Source organism: Neoarius graeffei, chromosome 2 (genome assembly GCF_027579695.1).
Source record: "Neoarius graeffei isolate fNeoGra1 chromosome 2, fNeoGra1.pri, whole genome shotgun sequence".
Classification (NCBI taxonomy): domain Eukaryota; kingdom Metazoa; phylum Chordata; class Actinopteri; order Siluriformes; family Ariidae; genus Neoarius; species Neoarius graeffei.
In genome coordinates this window covers 28,984,689-29,009,688 of record NC_083570.1, presented here as the reverse complement: position 1 = coordinate 29,009,688, position 25,000 = coordinate 28,984,689, and the positions used below count along the sequence as shown (strand labels likewise).

General features: G+C 42.6%; 1 protein-coding gene across 1 annotated transcript in view; it reads right to left on the bottom strand.

Annotated features, from left to right (window-relative positions):
- The window catches only part of cdc40 (cell division cycle 40 homolog (S. cerevisiae)), an 88,692-nt gene that overhangs the window by 36,231 nt on the left and 27,461 nt on the right, over window positions 1–25,000 (bottom strand). Inside the window, exons 7-8 of the mRNA XM_060914072.1 lie at window positions 20,935–21,074; window positions 3,117–3,191 (exon numbers count right to left, since the gene is read on the bottom strand). Coding sequence (XP_060770055.1) covers window positions 3,117–3,191; window positions 20,935–21,074 — 215 coding nt within the window. The remainder of the gene's footprint in view (window positions 1–3,116; window positions 3,192–20,934; window positions 21,075–25,000) is intronic.

Sequence of the window (25,000 nt, the reverse complement as noted above, 5' to 3'; positions counted from 1 at the left end):
CCACACAATTAAGCCCAGCCGGCTACTTTAATGACTATTTTTGTAGCCCACAGTCTCTAAATATTAATTTTCGATTTTAATAAAATTAAATGTTTATCTAACGGACTGACAATAATGTCAAACTGAACCGTTGATCAAGGGAGAGTAACTCATCCGCGCCCCGACATGCGGTGTGCGCGCGCACTTGTCGGAGGCAGTAGTGTGCCAAGTGGGCTAAGCCCCACTGCAGACCGCTGTCGTTGTTAATTCATAGCATGCTCAGTTGTGTGAATGTGTCATGCACCGAAAATAAGAGATTTACAAGCCAGGAACGCCTCATGATGCAATACGCAAGAAAAGAAAGAAGATTTACTGCCATTTTACTTTGTATTTGAGTAAAGTGAATAAATAAATGGTCTGTGGAAAATACATTTAACCCTGGGAACTGCGTGCACAGGAGTTTATTTTATTTTGTGTTTACTCCCCCCCGGCTGGCCACTTATTTGTCATGGCTGGCTAGTATGAGCCTTAGTGGAAAGCCCTGGGAATGCGGAAATGTCAAGTTCGAGTTTAGATTTACGAACCCGAAAAAAATGTCGAAAAACCGGCGTTAAAAAAAATTTTCACCCGCACAAACGGCACTCACCCGGCCGGTGGACCGGAAACAGAACATTTTTTAATAATGGCCTAAGGCGGAACACTGTGCTTTGAACTATGACGTTAGGACGGTTGTCCTTGCTTTATTCACAATACCCTTGCCCTGCCCATTTACCTTCGAAACGGTATTTAGCACCGTCCTCCCTTGTAAAACCAGTCACAGTATGAAGATCGACCGAGAGGGATGAAAATTAATTTCGTTACTTTCGTTTTGACGGCTCCCTGGCTCTCCGCTTAGCCTCATAGCCTAGGCCTATTTGAAGAGTTTAAAACCAGCGCTGTGATTGGTCGAAGTCTTCTTTTTTCTACAGGTTGCTGGTCAATGCGGTTACACCCATAGACGAGTTGCTTAGTGCGCAAATGCACAGACAGTTGAACCGGAATATTAAAGATCTTTGAACTCAAAGCCATCAATGGCTTTTTGCGTATTTTGAAGTGTTAAATCGTAGCAGCGTAGTTTGATGTCTAAATGCGTATCTGCTACGCAAAATGCGTAAAGGTTGGCAGGTCTGGGTTCGCTATTTTGACAATGTGCGTCCAGTCAGCAGGAAAACACCAGGAGAGATGTCATCAGAGTGAAATATCGAAAAACGTGTCACTCAGGTTTGTGATGTATTTCACATGAAAAATGCGAGTTTTTCAACACGAGAACATAAACTTCATAGCTTCAAGCCAACGTGTGATGTACCACATATGAAAGTGGTATATTTCCCAGTAACACACTCATGTCCATATAATATATCCTGCAATGTGATACAGCACACACACTTGGATTTTCCAACTGAATGCATTTGTGAGCATGACTTACAGCAGCACAAGGAATATACAGTTAGGTCCATATATAAATATATATGGACCTAACTGACACAAATTTAGGTTTTTTACCTGTTTACTGAAACATATTCAAGTTATAGTTATATAATGGACATGGACATAAAGTCCAGACTTTCAGCTTTCATTTGAGGGTATCCACATTAAAATTGGATGAAGGGTTTAGGAGTTTCAGCTCCTTAACATGTGCCACCCTGTTTTTAAAGGGACCAAAAGTAATTGGACAGTTGACTCAAAGGCTATTTCATGGGCAGGTGTGGGCAATTCCTTCGTTATGTCATTCTCAATTAAGCAGATAAAAGGCCTGGAGTTGATTTGAGGTGTGGTGCTTGCATTTGGAAGATTTTGCTGTGAAGAAAACATGCGGTCAAAGGAGCTCTCCATGCAGGTGAAACAAGCTATCCTTAAGCTGCGAAAACAGAAAAAACCCATCCGAGAAATTGCTACAATATTAAGAGTGGCAAAATCTACAGTTTGGTACATTCTGAGAAAGAAAGAAAGCACTGGTGAACTCATCAATGCAAAAAGACCTGGACGTCCACAGAAGACAAAACAGTGGTGGATGATCACAGAATAATGTCCATGGTGAAGAGAAACCCCTTCACAACAGCCAACCAAGTGAACAACACTCTCCAGGAGGTAGGCGTATCAATATCCAAATCAACCTGTATGAAAGTAAATACAGAGGATTCACTGCACGGTGCAAGCCACTCATAAGCCTCAAGAATAAAAAGGCTAGATTGGACTTTGCTAAAAAAAATCTAAAAAAGCCAGCACAGTTCTGGAAGAACATTCTTTGGACAGATGAAACCAAGATCAACCTCTACCAGAATGATGGAAAGAAAAAAAGTATGGCGAAGGCGTGGTACAGCTCATGATCCAAAGCATACCACATCATCTGTAAAACACAGCGGAGGCAGTGTGATGGCTTGGGCATGCATGGCTGCCAGTGGCACTGGGTCACTAGTGTTTATTGATGATGTGACACAGGACAGAAGCAGCCGGATGAATTCTGAGGTATTCAGAGACATACTGTGTGCTCAAATCCAGCCAAATGCAGCCAAACTGATTGTCCATCTGTATTATGAAACGCGACCAATGACCCAAAACATAAAGCCAAAGCAACCCAGGAGTTTATTAAAGCAAAGAAGTGGAATATTCTTGAATGGCCAAGTCAGTCACCTGATCTCAACCCAATTGAGCATGCATTTCACTTGTTAAAGACTAAACTTCAGACAGAAAGGCCCACAAACAAACAGCAACTGAAAACCGCTGCAGTAAAGGCCTGGCAGAGCATTAAAAAGGAGGAAACACAGCGTCTGGTGATGTCCATGAGTTCAAGACTTCAGGCAGTCATTGCCAACAAAGGGTTTTCAACCAAGTTTTCGAAATGAACATTTTATTTACAATTATTTAATTTGTCCAATTACTTTTGAGCCCCTGAAATGAAGGGATTGTGTTTAAAAAATGCTTTAGTTCCTCACATTTTTATGCAATCATTTTGTTCAACCCACTGAATTAAAGCTGAAAGTCTGAACTTCAACTGCATCTGAATTGTTTTGTTCAAAATTCATTGTGGTAATGTACAGAACCAAAATTAGGAAAATGTTGTATCTGTCCAAATATTTATGGACCTAACTGTAACATACCTTAATTTTACAGTCCATAGAGCAGGAGAGCAGCAGGTGGCCAGACACAGGAAAGAGCCGAATAGCACTGACACCCTGCGAACAGAAACAGAAATGAAGTTCAAACCTCCAGTGCAAGGTCAACTGGACACTTTCTGCACATTGTTAACTTTGTTTAAATATCACATATCTATAAAATGTCATGATTATGCAAAATTTCAACAGATAACTAAGAGAAAGATGAATAAGCTGCTTATTGAGTGTCCCACAGTCTCGTGGCATGTTTTTAACAGAGCTGTGTTGTTATATGTAGCTGCCTGATTCCCCATGTGACATGCTTGTACATTTAGCTGCAGGCTGCTATTATGCAGAGCCGTGGTCAGAGACTGAACAGGTGGTCGACGGCTGTGATACTGATGTGCCGTTTAATGAATGCACACTACACAGCTTTCAAAACCTCAGAAAAGTATTCTAGCCCCTTTAACAACACTTTCATTTTTAGTTGGTGCACGATTGCTCAGATGAAGCTTATACATTTTACGCAACCGATACATGTTTCTCTCACCTGAAGAGAACCCCATTGAAATGCACTGCCCCCAAACTCTGCCTTCTCTAAATATCTATCATGCGCCACTGCTTTGTACAGAAATAAGAAGGTGGGGGACCCAATTGCAGAGAAACCATTGGTTCGAGAAGTGCTATTTCTATTCTTGCAATTATCCAGTCAAACATGCACATGTGGGTGAAGTGCAATGTAAAAAGGGTAAGTGGTTCAAGGAATTCAATTCAGAATTGGGGGGGGAGAAATCAACTGGCGCTAGATAAGGTGGTGAGAGTATTTCAGAAACTGATGATCTACTGGGATTTTCACACAAAGCAGTCTCTAGAGATAGCTACAGAATGGTGTTTAAAAAAAACCCCACAACCCCACCTACCACATCATCACATCCAGTGAGCAGTGGTTCCACACATGGAAATGCCTTGCTGAAGAAAGAGGGCGGGTGAGAACGGCCAGATTAGTTTGAGCTGACAAGACAACAGTAATCGCTCTTTACATCCGTGATGAGCAAAAAAGCAACTTGGAATGCACAAAATGTTAAACTTTGAGGCGGATTTGCTACAAGAGCAGAACACCACATTGGGTTCCACTTGAGTCAAACAAGAACGTGAACTCTGGTCAAATTCTCAAGCAAATATCAAAATATTCTGCTTACATCAGCTTCTCTCTCGTGCATATTAAAAACCCTTGACCAAACAGAGTGCTCCAAACATAAAACAGAAAGAACAAGCAACAAATGAAAATGTATTATAATAAGTGATCGATTTTTTTGAATGCTGCCACTGGGGTTACACAAGCCAGTGCATTTAGTTGCCAGTCCCAAGCCTGGATAAGTGGGGAGGGTTGCATCAGGAAGGGCATCTGGCATAAAACTCATGTTAAATCTACTATGCAGATGATGAAGAGGACTTTCACACCAAATCGGTCAAGGCCCGGGTTAACAACAAGCACTGCCAATGGAACTGCTTCCCAGCAGGGTACCAGTGGAATCTATGCTACTGGTGGGAAAAGGAGGAGAAAGAGAGGTGTAAAGCAAATTTGGAAGAAATATGAGAATAGAAAAGGGAGGACAGTGGAATTCAAAGTTGGAACTTTAAATGTTGGCACCATGACTGGTAAAGGAAGAGAAAGAGAAGAGAAAGATTGACATCCTGTGTGTACAAGAAACAAAGTGGAAGGGAAGTAAGGCCAGGAAGATCGGAGGTGGTCTCAAGCTTTTCTATCATGGGGTGGATGGAAGGAGAAATGGTGTAGGGGTGATCCTGAAGAAAGAGTATGTTATGTTAAGAGTGTGTTGGCCGTACAGAGAGTGAGTGACAGAGTGACGCTGGAAATCAAAGGGGATGATGATGAATATTGTCAGTGCATGTGCCCCTCAAGTGGGGTGCAAGATGGAGGAGAAAGAAGAATTCTGGAGTGAAGTGGATGAAGTGGTTGAAAGTATACCAAAAAAGGAAAGAGAGTGGTGATCGGAGCAGACCTAAATGGGCATGTTGGAGAAGGGAACAAGGATGACGGTAAGTACGAAGTGAAGCAGAGAAATGTGGAAGGGTAGATGGTGGTGGATTTCGCAAAGAGGATGGAAATGGCTGTGGTGAATACATACAGTGGTGCTTGAAAGTTTGTGAACCCTTTAGAATTTTCTATATTTCTGCATAAATATGATCTAAAACATCATCGGATTTTCACACAAGTCCTAAAAGTAGATCAAGAGAACCCAGTTAAACAAATGAGACAAAAATATTATACTTGGTCATTTATTTATTGTGGAAAATGATCCAATATTACATATCTGTGAGTGGCAAAAGTATGTGAACCTCTAGGATTAGCAGTTAATTTGAAGGTGAAATTAGAGTCAGGTGTTTTCAATCAATGGGATGACAATTAGGTGTGAGTGGGCACCCTGTTTTGTTTAAAGAACAGGGATCTATCAAAGTCTGATCTTCATAACACATGTTTGTGGAAGTATATCATGGCACAGACAAAGGAGATTTCTGAGGACCTCAGAAAAAGTGTTAATGCTCATCAGGCTGGAAAAGGTTACAAAACCATCTCTAAGGAGTTTGGACTCCACCAATCCACAGCCAGACAGATTGTGTACAGATGGAGGAAATTCAAGACCATTGTTACCCTCCCCAGGAGTGGTCGACCAACAAAGATCACTCCAAGAGCAAGGCATGTAATAGTCAGCGAGGTCACAACAGACCTCAGTGAATCTCAAGAGAAGGTGGGTCATACAGCAAGACAACAACCCTAAGCACACAAGTCATTCTACCAAAGAATGGTTAAAGAAGAATAAAGTTCATGTTTTGGAATGGCCATGTCAAAGTCCTGAACTTAATCCAATCGAAATGTTGTGGAAGGACCTGAAGTGAGCAGTTCATGTGAGGAAACTTGCTAACATCCCAGAATTGAAGCTGTTCTGTATGGAGGAATGGGCTAAAATTCCTCCAAGCCGATGTGCAGTGTGATCAACAGTTACCGGAAACGTTGAGTTGCAGTTAGTTATTGCTGCACAAGGGGGTCACACCAGATACTGAAAGCAAAAGTTCATATACTTTTGCCACTCACAGATATGCAATATTGGATAATTTTCCTCAGTAAATAAATGACCAAGTATAATATGTTTGTTTCATTTGTTTAACTGGGTTCTCTTTATTTACTTTTAGGACTTGTGTGAAAATCTAATGATGTTTTAGGTCATACTTATGCAGAAATATATAAAATTCTAAAGGTTTCACAAACTTTCAAGCACCACTGTACTTTAAGAAGAAAGAAAAGAATAGAGTAACGTCTAAGAGTGGAGGAAGGTGTTATCAGGTGGACTATATTTTATGTCAGATGCAATCTGAAGGAGATTGCAGACTGCAAAGTGATAGCAGCAGAGAGTAAGCAGCATCAGATGGTGGTTGGGAGGATAATCTTGGAAGTAAAAAAGAGGAAGAAAGAGAAAGCTAAACCAAAAATCAGATGGTGGAAGTTGAAGGAGAAAGATTGTAAGTCAGAATTTAGGGATATGGTGAGACAGACATTGGGTGAAGAGGCATTAGATGATTGGACAACTATGGCAGAAGTGGTGAGGGAGACAGTGAGGAAGGAGTGACATCAGGACAAAGAAAGGAAGATAAGGAGATTTGGTTTTGATTTCAAGAATGAGGAAGTCCAGGAGAGTGTAAGGAGGATGAAGTTGGCAAAGGAAAACTGGAATAAAAAGCCCTGTGTCCGAAATCACTTCCTACTCACTATATAGATTAGTGAGGACACCATTTTGTAGTGCTGTCCGAAATGATAATGAGGATTATTACACCCTATATAGTGCACTTAAGCTAAGAGAGATGAGACTGAAATGGTATGGGCACATCCTGAGAAGAGATGCAGAGCATGTTGGAAGGAGAATGTTGAGGATGGAACTGCCAGTCACACAAAAACGAGGAAGGCCAACGGGGAGATACATGGAGTGGTGAGAGAGGACATGAAAGTGGCAGGTGTGGCAGAGAAGGATGTGGAAGACAGGGAGCAATGGAGACGAAAGATCCGCTGTGGCGACCCCTAATTGGGAGCAGCCAAAAGAATAAGATACAGTGCACTCAAAGTATCCCACAATGCATCACGAAAAGTAGTATACAACCGATGGTCACTAACCAAGCAATATATCCCATCATGCATTGCGGTCATGCTGAAAGAAATCAAATTGAAAGTCTCAAATTTGATTTAATAAAAGGCAGTGACAAAGAAAAAGTATTCAGCCTTGATTAAAAAAAAAAACCTGAAAGATGCAGGTACTTTGTATTGATTGATGTGGGAAATATGCTCGGTATAATATGTATTTATCACAAAAATGCATGCATTTATTATTTTGAAAACCCACCAGCTGGCTGATATGCCACATTTTAATTGTGTGACGGTAATGATGTAAATACCAACACGATGGACTACTGTCCGAAAGCGTTTTTTCATTTTACCAATGAGCTCACTATATAGTCCTCTATATAGTAATTCCCTATATAGGGGGTAGGGAGTAGTGAACGAGTGAGCGATTTCGGATACAGGGGAGAAGCTCAAAAGAGCGGATAAGAATATTAGGAGATTCAAAGGAATGCAAAGAGAGCAATGGCAAAGGCGACAGTGATGTGTTGAGAAGGTGGATGGAGTACTTTGAGAAGCTGATGAATGAAGAAAAGGAATGAGAGAGAAGGTGAGCATAGTGAATCAGCAGATTACCATGAAAGAAGTAAGGAGAGCTATGAAGAGAATGAAAAGTGATAAGGTAGTTGGCCCAGATGATACACCAGTGGAGGCATGGCGATGCTTAGGAGAGATGGCGATTGACTTTTTTTTACTAGATTGTTTAACAAGATTTTGGAAAGTGAGAGGATGCCTGAGAATTGGAGAATACTGGTACCAATATTCAAGAACAAGGGCGATGCCCAGTGCTGCAGTAACTATAAAAGCATAAAAGTTGACCAGCTTGCATGAAACCATGCATGAAAGTGTGGTGGAAGCTAGGCTAAGAGGAGAGGTGGAGATACATGAGAAAAACGAGGAAGACCAAAGAGGAAATTTATGGATGTGGTGAAGGAGGACATGAGGACGGTTGATGCTACAGAAAAAGATACAGAGAACAGGAGGACATGATGGGACATTATCCACTGTGGCGACCCCTAAAGGGAACCGCCAAAAGATGATTTCTATATTTATTTGAAGCCCATCTTTCATTAGGTTTAAAAAAATTAAATCTGAAATGCGTAGTTAAGATGCAGAGCTAGGAGTTTAGGGCATGTATGAAGGAGCAGAACAGAGAGTGAGCAAAGAGGCCATCTCCAACATGGCAGAGCTGATGCTGTGAGTGCACACCAAACAGTGAATACAAATACTGAACTGAAGCACACAAATACAGAGGTCTTCAGTTACAAACCATACAACAGTATGTACAACACATTAAAAGCAGATGCCACGGTTGACCTGATCACGTCAATCAAACTCATTATCCAAAATTTAAATAGTTCATCAAATTTATTTATTTATTTATTGGGGGGGGAGGGGGGGGTCACAGGAACCTTCAGTGTTGATTTTCTCGCTTTGTTTGGTGACTATCCTGATTAATCAATTATTTTTACATCAGACATGCATGCTGTCTAGACTAAAACATTTTAATCATTTCTATATGCCACAATATTAAGTGATGTATACTCTGATTATCCTATAATACCAGGCCACTATTTTACTAGAAGCTCTACAATTGAACATCGGAGTGTGCCAGCAGGAGTCATTTTCTCCCTAATAAATTGTGAGCTGAGTCAGTTGAAGTATGATTTGTATAAGGGCTTTTAACTGACAGCAAATGGAAGCCCCACCCCTCCCCCCATCTCACATGCTTTAAAGGTCATAGGCAAGGGTCGGAGGTGGAACGTAGAATATCAACTTTATTTTCTAGAATAACAACCCAAAAAGTGAATTCAATCTTCCTGGTGTCTAATTTGCACCCTAAAATTGAATAAAACAGTTAAAATATACTGGTTTGCACAAGTTCCAAAGGTTTGTTTACATCTCACTTGTATGCACTTTTACCGCCAGGGGACAGTTGTCATGTCATTCAAGGCAAACATACTGGGAGCAGTTCTGTGTTTACTTGCGAACCAAGCACACGTGTACAGACTTTGGTCACGAGAAGTTGTGAAAATGTCTGAAAGCGATAGCGATTTTGAAGTAGTAAGTCTCCAAATTGAACATAGAGAGGTGAAACCATACGTATGAACCTATGGCTGTTGCGAAGCAATCAGTGAATGTGGCTCACTGGTTTGACCGTGCAGCCTCGGAATCGGACAGCAACTCGGCCAACTCTGATCGCGGTGACCCCGGACCTCAACAAGACTCGCGCCCAAATGATTTATCCTGGTACTTATGATAAATTCTTACTCTCGTCGTAATACTAAATAAGAGCCCTTTTGAAGAATAACACAGGCACACACAATCCCTGTAATATAATGTGGATTCGTTTATCGTGCCAATATAAAATATATTGCGAATAGTAATACAAGCATTATACTAGTTATAGCCTACTCTAAGCGAGGAAATATCCCTTTTGTCTCATTTCCACAATGATGGTCAAGAATCCTGAGGGATCCTGTACTTGTCAATTGCAAGCAAAGGTAAAAATGTTTACCTCCAATCTTCTCCTTTTTGCTTGAGCACTGCTGGTCCGTTTCTTCTTTGATTGCTTGATTTTGTGTTCGAATTTTGTTGGAACAGCGTCAGGTTTGAGCCTTCTCCGTCTGACACGGACACCTAAACTCTCCAACAGATGGGGATTTCTTCAAAAAGCGATCGGAGCACACAGAGTGGTGTATTTACCCGGCTGCCAACCCTCTTGCTTCACGCGCACAAATCTACTCTCTCCGCCTCTTCTATCTCGGAAAAAGGTAAAAACTTCTTCCTGAACCAGTCCCGCTGTTACAGTTCACTGCACAACATTAAGGCATGTTTTTTTCTTTGGAAATTCCCAAACGCACGTCTGCACTCAAGCCAAAACGGCAATGCAAATAAACGGAAGTGGACTCAACTCAAGCAATTTGTTTGCCATGAATGACGTCATGCTGGCACAAAAAACCCCAAAAAAACCGCCGAGCAGAAATTCCCCGCGATCCGCGCTAACTTATTCTAACTTATTTTAATGATTACTTATTAACAGTACTTTTTGGGATCAGAAGAAAATTACAGAGGGTTTTTTAACATATAAAGTTTCAAATGTGCACAAGTTGAAAACCTTTGCTTATGACCTTTAAATCAAATCAATGAGACTAAACACTTAGCTAACATTAGACAAGTACAAGTGTAATACGAGTTAACTGTTTATTCAAAAGATACCACCAAAAAATGTTAGCTGAAAATAGTCAAAAATAGGTAAACGGGAAAAAAAAAAAAACATTTTGACTTTAAAAAAAAAAAATAATAATAAAAAGTCACGTAAAAAGCCACCATCCATTTTTCACAACTGGCCCTGCCAACAAGAAGCTCCCGACTGTTGAGATACCCTCCTTAATCCAGAAATGGCTTTTTTGTTGTTGTTGGAATACAACTATGTGGAGTACAACTCAAGAGTTAACTGGAAATAATTAGAAATAAAATTCACACATTCCTCTTCTCTCCTCTCCAAGTCTTCTTTCTATATGATGATTTAAGCTTAACATACATGTCTAACAGGAAGGAGTTGGTAATAGGTCCCAAAATGGTCCAAAGGAGAGATCTACTGCTTTGATAACCTATCAGCGTGTTCTTTAGTGCAAGTTAGAAATTGATGCTGTGATATCAATATGCAGGGTTCCCGCTGGTACTCATCACACTCATCAATGATGAGCATAATCCATCAGTGACGAAGAGAAAATTATCAGCAGTCATCACAGTGACAAAGGTATTTGTCATATTTATCATGTCATCTTTTATAGAAATCCCTCCACAAATCCCTCCGTTTGCTGAAATCCAACCCCAGTGAAGAGATGGTGGGAAGCCCAAGTGTAAACAATGAGCATGTGCTTGTGACCAATTTAAAAAAAAAAAAAAAAGGAATCGATTACACGTAATGACCACAAGTGCCAACCTTTTGACCAATCGCAGTGACGTCTTAACCGGCCTGGTGTGGGGGTGTAATTGTCTCTGCGTGAACCAAACAATGGTGCAGTCTAAACTGATAAAATTTTTTTTGGCTTCTTCAAGCACTGAAGATGATTTAAGGGCCGAAGCAGACATGGAGGAGGCACCCTCAGAGCCCAGACCACATTGGGGCAGTGTCCGTAATAGAAGGGGCGGTGTAATTTAAATAAATACATAAATAAAACCCAAAGTGAAAGTGCTGTCAGCCAGCAAGTGACAGAAGCGCTCTATGTTTCGGGGGGGGGGGGGGGGGGGGGGGGGGGGGGGCGTGGTGTGGCATGTTCAGTTCCCGCGGTGTTCGTCTGATGTAAAAAGATGTCATTCCATGTTCGGTTCGTAAATCGACGGCAACTTCAGATTCCTTCACTGTTGGTTGTTCAAAGACTCTTCTCGACTTTGTTCAATTGTAAATCAAGTTTTGCATTGAAGTAAAAAGGTAAGGGGAGTCCTAATCTCTTTAGAATAATTCCATGCTAAAATATCCTTAAGTAAACTCAAACTAAAGAGGTTTATTTTAGCTTGATTTTTTTAAGAAGAAACCTTTATTCGTCACATGCACACTTCAAGCACAGTGAAATTCATCCTCTGCATTTAACCCATCTGAAGCAGTGAACACACGCACACACTCAGAGCAGTGGGCAGCCACACCAAAGCGCCCGGGGAGCAGTCAGGGGTCAGGTACCCTGCTCAAGGGCACCTCAGCCCAAGGCCGCCCCACGTCAAACTAACTGCATGTCTTTGGATTGTGGGGGAAACCAGAGCACCCGGAGGAAACCCACGCAGACACGGGGAGAACATGCAAACTCCACACAGAAAGGCCCTTGCTGGCTGCTGGATTAGAACCCGGAACCTTCTTGCTGTGAGGCGACCGTGCTAACCACTACACCACCGTGCCACCCTGATGGTGCACAGGGAGCCCAAAATCAAGTCTCTCTTATTAGAGGCTGGAGTGCAGCCCAAATTTTATATGTAATGGAGGCCTAGCTGTATCTGTACAAGTATTTGAACTGTGTCAGTTTGATCGGTATAAACCTGTATGATGTCCACTTTGATAATGTTTCCACATTGTGCTCCTGATAGAAGCATAATGTGGGGGTGTTTTTTTCCTTTCATCTCTCATTTCTCTGCCTCTCCCTCCCCTAATCTTTCCTACTTCTGCTGACTCGTCTTGTCTGAGAGACCCTTTCTGCATTGCTCTTCAAATCAAAATTCATGGATTTGATAAACTGGTCTCTTCACGCAATTGACACAATCTTCTCGACGAGAAGCCTGGGTTCGGGGGAACCAGCCTGTCCTGCCGGAACGTTCGCAGCTGGATATACAATGGACCCTTGGGAGAGGTGTCGTGTCATGTGTCTGACGGTTCTTTCTGTGGAGGACATTGAGGATATCTACCTATTCGGAACCATGATAACAGGTCTTTTGCTGATTGGATTAGGCATTGCCCTGGTGTATCGAGGAAATCAGAAAATGGTGGCAGCTGTTCAAAGCCCCATAAAGCTGCCCGACATGATTGAAGCGGTGGGCAGAGCTGTCAGCACTCAAACTGTGGTTATTCAGAACTTGAACCGCACTGTGGATTCCATCTTGGAGAAGTTGATGGCTTTGCAGAGAGAAACTGATTATTTTGGTGGCCAGAATGGACAAGCGGGGTAGTCAGAAAAGGACACATCTACCCGTTTCAAGTCTAAACAAATTCCAATCATATCTCGGCTCTCCCAGCCAGCACTGCCTTGGTCAAAGTCGTTGCTGGGGAAACAATCTCCCCCTGAAGATCACTGCAGTTAGACTGACTCTGTATTCCCTATGCACCAGTTGCACCATTATTCCCTATGCACCATTCCTTTGTTTGTTTGTTTTGTGTATACGCTTTTATCTGTTTTGTACTATGAAAGCTAAGTGGAACCAGAGTCAAATTCCTCGTGTGTGTTCACATACCTGGCGATAAAAGTGTTTCTGATAAGTCCGTTGGATGGATGGCTGGATGGAGGGTTCCCTCAGACTGGACTTGCAACACCAATCACTTATACAGGAAGGGACAGAGCAGGCTGTACTTCCTGAGGAGGCTGTGGTCCTTTAACATCTGCAGGAAACTCCTGTGGATGTTCTATCAGTCCGTGGTTGCCAGTGTCCTGTTTTACATTGTGGTGTGCTGGGGGGGCAGCGCATCCAAGGAGGATACATCCAGGCTGGACAAACTGACCAGGCAGGCAGCCCAAGGTACTTGTAGGAATCTACAGCCTCCAGCTCGACTCCCTCGATCAGAACTGGTCGTGACCTTGGTCTGGACTTCCCAAAGTCAATGACCAGCTGCTTGGTCTTCAAGGTGTTGAGCTGCAGATGGTTCCTGTTGCACCACACAGCAAAGTCCCTCACCAGGCTCCTATACTCCTCCTCTCTGTCGTCACTGATACACCCAACGATGGCTGTCTCATCGGCAAACTTCTGAATGTGACACAGCTCCGAGTTGTAGTAGAAGTCCGCGTTGTACAGGGTGAAGAGAAGAGGGGCCAGCACTATGCCCTGGGGTGCTCCGGTGCTGCTAATCACAGTGTCAGATGTGATGTCCTTCAGCCTGACGTACTGGAGCCTGTCGGTGAGGTAGCTGGAGATCCAGATGACCAGGCAGGGGTCCACTCGCCTCCTGTTCAGTTTGTTCTGAAGCATAAGGGGCTGGATGGTGTTGAAGGCACTCCAGAAGTCCAAGAAGAGGATCCTCATTGTGCCATTCCCTTATCCAGATGCGAGTGGGCTCGGTGTAGCAGGTAGAGGATGGAGTCTTCCACACCAACACCTGCCTGGTACGCAAACCGCAGACAGTCCTGGGCATGTTGCGCCTGGGGTCTGAGGAGGCTGAGGAAGAGCCGCTCCAACGTCTTCATCAGATGTGAAGGGAGTGCCACCGGTCGGAAGTCGTTCAGCTCGCTGGGCTGGTTCTTCTTGGGAACTGGAACGATGCATGATGTCTTCCAGAGGGTGGGCACTCTCCCCAGCTGCAGGCTGAGGTTGAAAATGCATTGGAGTGGTTCACGCAGTTCAGCAGTGCAGGTCTTCAGTAGTTGGGGACACACCTTGTCCAGGCCTGCTGCTTTCCTGGGGTGAAGCTTCCTCAGTTGACCTCTGACCTGGTCTGCAGTAATGCATAGTGGAGTCTGTGTTGAGGTGGGGGAGGAGGGGGCTGCTGCGATGACTGGGGGGAGATGTGTTGAGGGAAGGAGGAGAGATGGCTGTGGTGAGGGGGAGGGTGGGGGGGGACGTGGGCTGGTTGAACCGATTGAAGAAGTCATTCAACTTGTTTGCCCTCTCCACTGTCCCCTTAACAACTCTGGTCTTTGTGTTTTGGCCTGTGATGGTTTTCACACCTTCCCAGACCTCCCTCATGCGGTTCTCCTTCAGCTTCTGCTCCACCTTTCTCCTGTAGCTGTCCTTAGCTTCCCTCACGCAGCGTTTCACCTCCTGCTGTGCTGCCTTCATCGCCTCCCTGTCCCTGCTCCTGAAGGTGGCCTTCTTCCTGTTGAGGACAGCTTTGACTTCCTGTGTTACCCATGGCTTGTTATTCGGGTAACATCGTATAGTCTTAGCGGGGGAAACCACGCCTGCACAGAAGTTGAGGTAATCTGTCAGACAGTGTGTCAGCCCCTCTATGTCCTCACAGTGTGGGCTAAGCAGCACATCCCAGTCTGTGGTGTCATTGCAGTCTCAGAGGGCATCTTCCATTTCAGGGGACCACCTCCTGATGGAGCTAGTTGTTGCAGGCTGCCTTTGGACCAGAGGGGTGTACTTCGGCTGTAGACGAACCAGGTTGTGGTCAGACTTCCTTAGTGGGGGGAGGGGTGTGACTCTGTATGCATCCCTCACATTAGCATACAGCAAGTCAATTGCCCTGTTGTTCCGAGTTGGACAGTCCACAGCCTGGTAAAAAGCAGCCAAAGTAGAGTCCAAAGTAGCATAATTAAAGTCCCCAGAAATGATAAATGCCTCAGGGTGCTGTGTCTGCAGCCTTGCTGTGACAGAGTGAATCTTCTCACATGCAGCGGCTGCGTCTGCCCTCAGAGGGATGTAAACACAGATGGTGATCACGTGACTGAACTCCCTCGGCAGATAAGATGGCCGCAGGCTAACAGCTAGCAGCTCCAAGTCCGGGCAACATAAGACTCTTTACGGAGATATGTCCTGGGTTACACCAGCGGTTGTTCATGTAAATGATGAGTCCCCCACCTTTGCCTCTCCTGCATGCTTTAGTGTCTCTGTCGGCTCTCACAGCAGTGAATCCCTGCAGGTCCACGTTAGCATCCGGTACAAGGTGTGTTAGCCATGTCTCCATGTCTCAAATACATAAGCTGCTCTCCCGGTAAATCCGCTGGTTGTTCAGTGCGGATAGCTCGTCGACCTTATTCGGCAGCAAGTTCACATTCCCCATGATAACGGATGGTTTGTAGCACCGCCGGTTGTCCGCTAGCCTAGCCTTTAGTTTAGCTCCGGCTTTGCAGCCCCTGGGTTTCCTCCTCAGCTCCGCTGGAATGGGATGTCATATCCCGGCTCATCCCATTTTTTTCAGGGCCAGCAGGTACTCTCTCGAATAAGAGAGAAAACTGGCTCCTGGTTGCGTGTTAAAGTTAAAAATATCCATGGGATATGAAGAAAAAACACTGTCTTGATAAGAAAAGCAGAAAGAAAAAGGTGGGGAAAAAAAGGAGGTTAAAAGAGCTAAAAACTAGAGGTCATAATAATAATAATAAAAAATAATAATAATAAATCCTTTACTATAATAACGCCCACAACTACAGCCATCTGCTATCATAAGTATCACACCTTAGCCATCATAAGTAGCTTTAAAATGCTTAAAAGTCCAAAAGCACATCAAGCTTTATTGCACATGGGCAAACAATATGGCGCCCAAGATGTGACATCAAGTCATTCATTTAACCAGAAGTTAAATGTAGTCAGTGTAAACATAGTTGTTAGCCTGGATTTAGTCAATTGAAAAAGAATCATCTTTAGGTCAGTATGGACACTGGATATCTGCTTGGAAAAAGAACTATCTGCATCTGGTAAATTATTTCAGCAGTGAATCATCAGATGATTCTAATGATGAAACTAGTGGTGCTTGGCAAGTTCAAAGTTGGTAAGGCAGGTCAAAGGGTTTGGCAACTATCTGGTGCTGATGTGGAAAGTGTGCCAAGTGGAAAACCAACATTGAATGCGTTTGTTGTAAAATGGATTTGATGTAATCCAGGCAGCCACTGAATTGTTTCATTGATAAACCTGGTTTGGAAATGTAAGTTGCACACAAGCCTGCATTGGAAATAGCCTACATACATACCATGACGGCCAAGCACGTGAGAGGGCCAGCAGCAGATGGAGAACTCAGAAATTGGTAAGCTGCCTATTAGATATGGGAAGCCATGGCCTAATGGTTAGAGAAACAGCTTTGGGACCAAAAGGTCACTGGTTAGATGCCCTGGACCAGCAGTAATGGCTAAAGTGCCCTTGAGCAAGACACCTAACCCCCAACTGCTCCCCAGGCTGCTCTGGGTATGTTGTACGTCGCTCTGGAGAAGAGCGTCTGCTAAATGCCTGTAATGTAAGATATAGAAAATCTGTGTGCACACGTTTATGTATGTGTGTTTCCGTATGAGCTCAGTGGGGCAAAAAAGTATTTAGTCAGTCACCAATTGTGTAAGTTCTCCCACTTAAAGATGAGAGAGGCCTGTAATTTTCATCATAGGTACACTTCAACTATGAGAGACAAAATGAGAAAAAAAAAAATCCAGAAAATCACATTGTCTGATTTTTAAAGAATTTATTTGCAAATTATGGTGGAAACTAAGTATTTGGTCAATAACAAAAGTTCATCTCAATACTTTGTTATATAGCCTTTATTGGCAATGACAGAGGTCAAACATTTTCTGTAAGTCTTCACAAGGTTTTCACACACTGTTGCTGGTATTTTGGCCCATTCCTCCATGCAGATCTCCTCTAGAGCAGTGACGTTTTGGGGCTGTCGCTGGGCAACACGGACTTTCAACTCCCTCCAAAGATTTTCTATGGGGTTAAGATCTGGAGACTGGCTAGGCCACTCCAGGACCTTGAAATGCTTCTTACGAAGCCACTGCTTCATTGCCCGGGCGGTGTGTTTGGGATCATTGTCATGCTGAAAGACCCAGCCACATTTCATCTTCAATGCTCTTGCTGATGGAAGGAGGTTTTCACTCAAAATCTCATGATACATGGCCCCATTCATTCTTTCCTTTACACGGATCAGTCGTCCTGGTCCCTTTGCAGAAAAACAGCCCCAAAGCATGATGTTTCCACCCCCATGCTTCACAGTAGGTATGGTGTTCTTTGGATGCAACTCAGCATTCTTTCTCCTCCAAACACGACAAGTTGAGTTTTTACCAAAAAGTTCTATTTTGGTTTCATCTGATCATATGACATTCTCCCAATCCTCTTCTGGATCATCCAAATGCTCTCTAGCAAACTTCAGACGGGCCTGGACATGTACTGGCTTAAGCAGGGGGACACGTCTGGCACTGCAGGATTTGAGTCCCTGGCGGCGTAGTGTGTTACTGATGGTAGCCTTTGTTTCTTTGGTCCCAGCTCTCCGCAGGTCATTCACTAGGTCCCCCCATGTGGTTCTGGGATTTTTGCTCACCGTTCTTGTGATCATTTTGACCCCATGGGGTGAGATCTTGCGTGGAGCCCCAGATCGAGAGAGATTATCAGTGGTCTTGTATGTCTTCCATTTTCTAATAATTGCTCCCACAGTTGATTTCTTTACACCAAGCTGCTTACCTATTGCAGATCCAGTCTTTCCAGCCTGGTGCAGGTCTACAATTTTGTTTCTGGTGTCCTTTGACAGCTCTTTGGTCTTGGCCATAGTGGAGTTTGGAGTGTGACTGTTTGAGGTTGTGGACAGGTGTCTTTTATACTGATAACGAGTTCAAACAGGTGTCATTAATACAGGTAACGAGTGGAGGACAGAGGAGCCTCTTAAAGAAGTTGTTACAGGTCTGTGAGAGCCAGAAATCTTGCTTGTTTGTAGGTGACCAAATACTTATTTTGCCGAGGAATTTACCAATTAATTCATTAAAAATCCTACAATGTGATTTCCTGGATTCTTTCCCCCCATTCTGTCTCTCATAGTTGAAGTGTACCTATGATGAAAATTACAGGCCTCTCTCATCTTTTTAAGTGGGAGAACTTGCACAATTAGTGGCTGACTAAATACTTTGGGCGGCATGGTGGTGTAGTGGTTAGCGCTGTCGCCTCACAGCAAGAAGGTCCTGGGTTCGAGCCCCGGGGCCGGCGAGGGCCTTTCTGTGTGGAGTTTGCATGTTCTCCCCGTGTCCGCGTGGGTTTCCTCCGGGTGCTCCGGTTTCCCCCACAGTCCAAAGACATGCAGGTTAGGTTAACTGGTGACTCTAAATTGAGCGTAGGTGTGAATGTGAGTGTGAATGGTTGTCTGTGTCTATGTGTCAGCCCTGTGATGACCTGGCGACTTGTCCAGGGTGTACCCCGCCTTTCGCCCGTAGTCAGCTGGGATAGGCTCCAGCTTGCCTGCGACCCTGTAGAAGGATAAAGCGGCTAGAGATAATGAGATGAGACTAAATACTTTTTTGCCCCACTGTATAACGCCTATTTATGTATTACGTGTGTGAATGCAAATACAGACGTGCAACAATAATTTATATGGTCTAAATCAGCGTTTCTCAACCTTTTTTCAGTCACGGCACCCTTCAGAAGTATGCAAATTCTCAAGGCACCCCCATATAAAAAATATACGCAAATCACGCTGACCATACGCTGACCCCGGCAGTGACGTTGTGACATGGGAAAGGGGGCCATGAGACAAGTTTTGATGATGCATGAGGCGGCGATGATCTGCATTAGTGTAACTATTGTTTTTTGGAATTTTAATTCATTTTATTTATTTCAATGTTAGAATATATAATTTTTTTGACGGCACCCCTAACAAAGCCAGACGGCACCCCAGGGTGCCACGGCACCCTGGTTGAGAAAGGCTGGTCTAAATATAGGCTAGTGACAGCTTGAAGCCAAATGTGAGTTTATAGCAGAGCGGAGCAAAACTCCATATTAAGAGAACATGCGTGTCAACCTGATTGCTTCTGCGACTGAACAACATGCGTGTAAAACTACAGGGTACCTGATTGTAAGTGCAAGACAACGCATCTCAAACACCGGACAACGAAACGTGCACCTTTATTTCCATAAGATAGATGGGTTTTTAAATTGGGTGCTTATTTTTAATTTGCTTAAAAAAAAAAAAAAAAAAAACACCTCGGGATTATTTACTAACACATTTATATATAACATTTACTAGGAGTTAAATTGGCTTGCATCGCCTGAATCCCTTTGTAATGGACAGTGTTAGAATGTTGTTGGTACAGCATCGGGTTTGAGTTTAACGCGACCTGCATAGCCCAAAAGCTCGGCTTGTAGATCCCTTTCAAAGCAATCAGGCTCAAAATGGTCCTAGAGAGTTTCTGCCAAAAGAGAATGTTTCTAAACTGTGACCTGTTCCCAAGTTGTGTAGCCACTGCTTATCATGTCATTTACGTTGCTCGGTTGTCAGCAATAGAACACAGAAAAAATGCTTTCCCCTTTTTTATCATGTTCATTATTTTTGCAACCATAAGCTTTGCACACCGTGGGGCAGCACAGTGGTGTAGTGGTTAGCACGGTCGCCTCACAGCAAGAAGGTTCTGGGTTCGAACCCAGCAGCTGGCGAGGGCTTTTCTGTGTGGAGTTTGCATGTTCTCCCCATGTCTGCGTGGGTTTCCTCCAGGTGCTCCGGTTTCCCCCACAGTCAAAGACATGCAGTTAGGTTAACGTGGGGCAGCCTTGGGCTGAGGTGCCCTTGAGCAAGGTACCTGACCCCTGACTGCTCCCCGGGCATGCTAGTGTGGCTGCCCACTGCTCTGGGTGTGTGCACGCGCACACACACACACACACACACACGTGTTCACTGCTTCAGATGGGTTAAATGCAGAGGATGAATTTCACTGCGCTTGAAGTGTGCATGTGACAAATAAAGGTTTCTTCTTCACTATTTTTCAAGTACATTTTGTACATCCAGCTACATCACGGTGTCTGGCTCACTGCTCCTATCAAGATACAGGAAACCTAGAATCAAACGATTCTACATTATGCTAACTTTTTGACACAGCCCACAAAATAACAATATGACTGCACCCTTAAGTAAAACTTAAGTGAGCAGGAATACAAAAGAATTTTAAAGCACTGCTTTATGCGACACAGTGTGACAGTACAGGGTAGTCAAAAAGCATTTGTGCAAAATGTATAATATTTCTAGCCTATATTTATTTTTTGCTGCCAGTACACTTTAATGGATAAGAATGTTTAGTGGTTTTAGGTAAACACAAAAGAGCCAACTCACTGATTTCAGCAGCCATGATATTTAAGCAGTCATGTGTAAGTAAGTAAATAAATAAATAAAATTAAGTAATGTATATTTTTTCCCCCTCAAACATCTAAAACTGGATTGATTTCAAGAATCATGCTTAAGAAACCTGTACAGAGAATGGAACAAACTTTTCTTGGACTTCGGCTCAAAATCAAGATTGATTTTTAAGAGCAATCCTTTCTTACCTTTGTGTGTCCGGTCCAGACGTGGAGTTGCTTTTTGGGCAGGTAGCATTTCTCAGGTATATCTGCTGAGCGTAGGTTAATGCCCACATCTTGTGGAATGTGCAGGTAAGAACGGCCCTGGTAATCGTATGCATCTTTAACTGTCAAGAAACAACAACGAGTGATGAATGATGAACTTACATCGAGGACATAATTTAAAGCCTGCCTTTTTACATAGCAAAGGCTGTTTTGTTTTTTTATTATTAATATCAGGTGTTGTAAATGGATGCTGTTTATTTCTGACCTTTTCCCTTATTCTGAAACAAAAGCACAAGTTTTATTTGCTTTTAAGACTGAGAAACAAGACAGTAAAAAAACATTCTCAGAAGGAAAGTGCCATCCACCCACTTCTACAGACATGGGCTCAAAGACGTTCACGATTCTCAAGTGTTGCTATGATTGACATGAGAGGTAGCATATGCCCCTCCTATCCAGAGAGCACAGCCAATTTTGCTCCCTTGTGCAAACACTTTTCTGTTGCCCTGCTGCATTTGTTATTTTTATATTGTATCCATTACATATTTAGTTTTCCGTCACATGAAAGCTGCTACTTAATCATTTGCCATAACTGCGAAGACAAAGTCGAGGTTATTATTCACCGATATTCACTGAGCCTGAGGCAGATGATTCTTTTTGTATAAATACACAGGTGATTTAAACAAACAAACAAACAAACAAACAAACAAACAAACAAACAAACCACCCCCACCACAACCCTTATTTCAAACTTCAAAAGTGATATGCAAATGAAATAAAGGTGTACAGGCTTGTGTCACTTATCTATGCCGACTGATAAAATACTTTATTTTGAAATAGATAAATCAAAATCACAATTCCAGCTTACGTTTGAATAGTTTTAGACCAAACTTCATAGCATCTTTAGTATTTTTAGCATTTTCTGAAAGCATTTTCTTTCATAATTTGTAATTCTCCCTCACTTATGGTGACAAAGCAATTGGCCGCCATTTTGCCTAGTCGCTCGAGGTGATTGGTCGAGAAATTTGGACTTTTTCTCGATAATCAGCACACAATTTCCTATAAATCATTTATAAACAACATTTATACTAAAAGAGAATGTATATTTACAAGTAGTGGTTAGGAGATGTACAGCTACAGATATTGTTAAATACCGTTTCTACTGCAGTAAAGGCATTAATTCAGTATCTGCAAGTTAACTCATTTGCCTTAAAATAGCAGCACATACAGCTGCATGGTTTCAGGGAATAGATTTTCAGCCTGTAAACAAAATCAACTGCAAATTTTCATTCTCATGCCGTTGTGATCAACAGCCATACACCACCAAACCCACTCCCACAACAGCTGCAACAGCACCAATTCATGCTCACACGACTGATGCGGATCAGCCAAGCTTAAATTAGGCCCCATGTTCAACCACTATGTGGTAAACAGGCAGGCCTCAACATTAACTTTTGACACCTTTTGCCCTGCAGGGCAAATGGCCTCAAACCTCCCCCCCTTGAATTTCCTTTTGCCCTAAAATTCTGCGGTATTTCGGCAAGTTTTCAAGTACACAGTTCAAGGCAATACTGATATGTTTTCTAGGGGTATAACAGAGTTATTTAGACAAAAGTACAAGTTTTAAAATAAACATTTATTTTTAAAAACATTTATTTCTGCAACAGAAGAAGAAGACAAGTCCTGAAAACATGAAAACATAAAATCGATATCATATATGTAAGACTTATGTATGGTACGAGTACATAATACTTTTTATATAGAGTTTAGGACACAAAACACACTTTGTTTTGCCTATAACAATGACTAGCAATATTGCAAAGATGAATTATAAAACTAAAAACATTATAAAACAGGAGTCTGTACTGCCTTATTCAGTTTGCCACTGCATTTAGGAGGAAATTAAAACAACCTGTCCTGCTCATCTACATCAGCTTCCTGTGCAGCCTCTGCAAATTGTGGGCGGTGTTCACGCTGTCCCTCCGTCCACCATAAGTGGACTGCCCTCTCAGCATTATATGCATCAAGATCCAGGCCCTGTAGCCAAGGGGTTCTCAACTTTTCCTGCTTTAAGGCCCACCTATTCATACCTGTACTGAGTCGAGGCCCATTAAAAAAGATCCCCAATTATTTTGGCTTATCTATTCTATTAGAATCTAATAATCTATTGTAAAGTGTATTAATGGGATGCAACATCACTCCCTGTTACAGATGTGAATTTAAATAAATACAAATTTTTAGATTGTAGGTATTGTATACAGCACAGATGTGCCAGAAGCCAAACCATGCATGCAGGGCATTCTCAGTCAAAAGGGATTAATGATCCAAAAGTGGAGTCTGATTGCACACAGGAACTTCTTGCCATGTTTGTGTACAGCAAACAAGCAGTTTATTAAAACCAAGAAGTACACTCAAAAGAAGTGGATATAGAAACCACTCAATGAGATAGATCCTTACACACTAACGAAGAAGGATTTTTCCTATGAAAGGAAAATTTACCACCCAAATTGGACATTAGCAAAATAAAATTTGATCATATTGTAGCCGTAACTAAATAAAAAGACAATAGTTATGTGAACTATTAATGTGAAGATAATTAACAGATAATCAACAGATTAAGTTTTTTTTCAAAAGATTGTGTATATTTTTAGTCTTTTTTTTTTTATTTGTAATTATTTGTATCTGTACATGCACGACCCCACCAGCTCTGCTGATCAACTTATCATGTTTCAATAAAGTTATTCATTCATTATGAGTTGGAAAATTATCCATTCATTGAGTTCCCGGACATCTCAAACTACCTAGTGCTGCAGACATCGTTCTACACGGACACATAGATGAAAACCTGGAAGAGCATAGAGGCATACAACTTTTTTTATACAGTATGTGGCTGGGTTAAAGATCTGGGGATAAGGATGCTACAAGATAAATACTGTATCGTTTTTGCCCGGGTAAATAGGAGTTTTTGGGCTTTGTCCGCACCTTTGTGATGGTTGCTAGGATGCTACAAGTTTTGGTATCGGGTGTAAACAAATGACTGCTGTTCAATTCCCAATTCTCCCTGCTCTTCTCTTCCAGCAGGCATCACAGATCCATATAACTGTACAAACATATCTCTCTCTCTCTCTCTCTCTCTCTCTCTCCGTGCGTGTACACGCATGTGAGCGATCTCCAGTCACTTTTGACTGCTGAGAATCCCCGGTCACAGATGCTACTTAATAGGGGGATGGGAAACACTACACACACACACACACACACACACACACACACACACACACCACTTCAAGAACACGCACACAAATGCGCACGTGCACCTGAAGCGAGGCAATCAGAATCACGGTTACAAATCGTGAGGAAACAAACAAAATGATGATCACAGGGGAGGCAAGGATGCTGGTTAACACATCTTGTTTTTTATAATGTACTCGCTTGAAATTCATTTTTTGTGCTTAAGAAGCTGACCACAGGTGTGCCCGAACAGGCCTGACTCACTATTTCTCCCCGAACATCTTGGTCAAGCAAATCAGTCATTCGGGCAATGCCTGGTGTTGAGGCTAGACAGGCATAGATGAATGCTGTTAACTATAACTGCACTATAGTTGTAATTAAAAAAAAGTATTTAAAAATTTTTTATATTATATTAATGGCCCGATACGCTTGCTCTGCCTGCCGATACACTTAGATTTATACAGATACGTTAAATTTCCTACCCACAAATAACTAGATGCATAGGAGAGCAAATAACAGATCAATTTACATATTGATTGATATTTGTATTAAAAAAGCGGTCTTTTTTTCCCAATGTTTGTGTTGATTCTATCAAAGTAATATATCCGCATGGTATGATGTAAACAAACTAACCTGTTGGCCATGTCAAGATGACGTGTTCAAACCGTCCAATAAAAATATCGAAAGAAAACGTCAGACATCCCGGAAGTTTCCGATTCATTATAAGCGATCTCATTAGCTGCCGATGTTGTCCCCCACCAGACGGACAAAGCCGACTGATTTTAATCACAAAAGTTTGACCTAGTCTATTATCATTCATGAA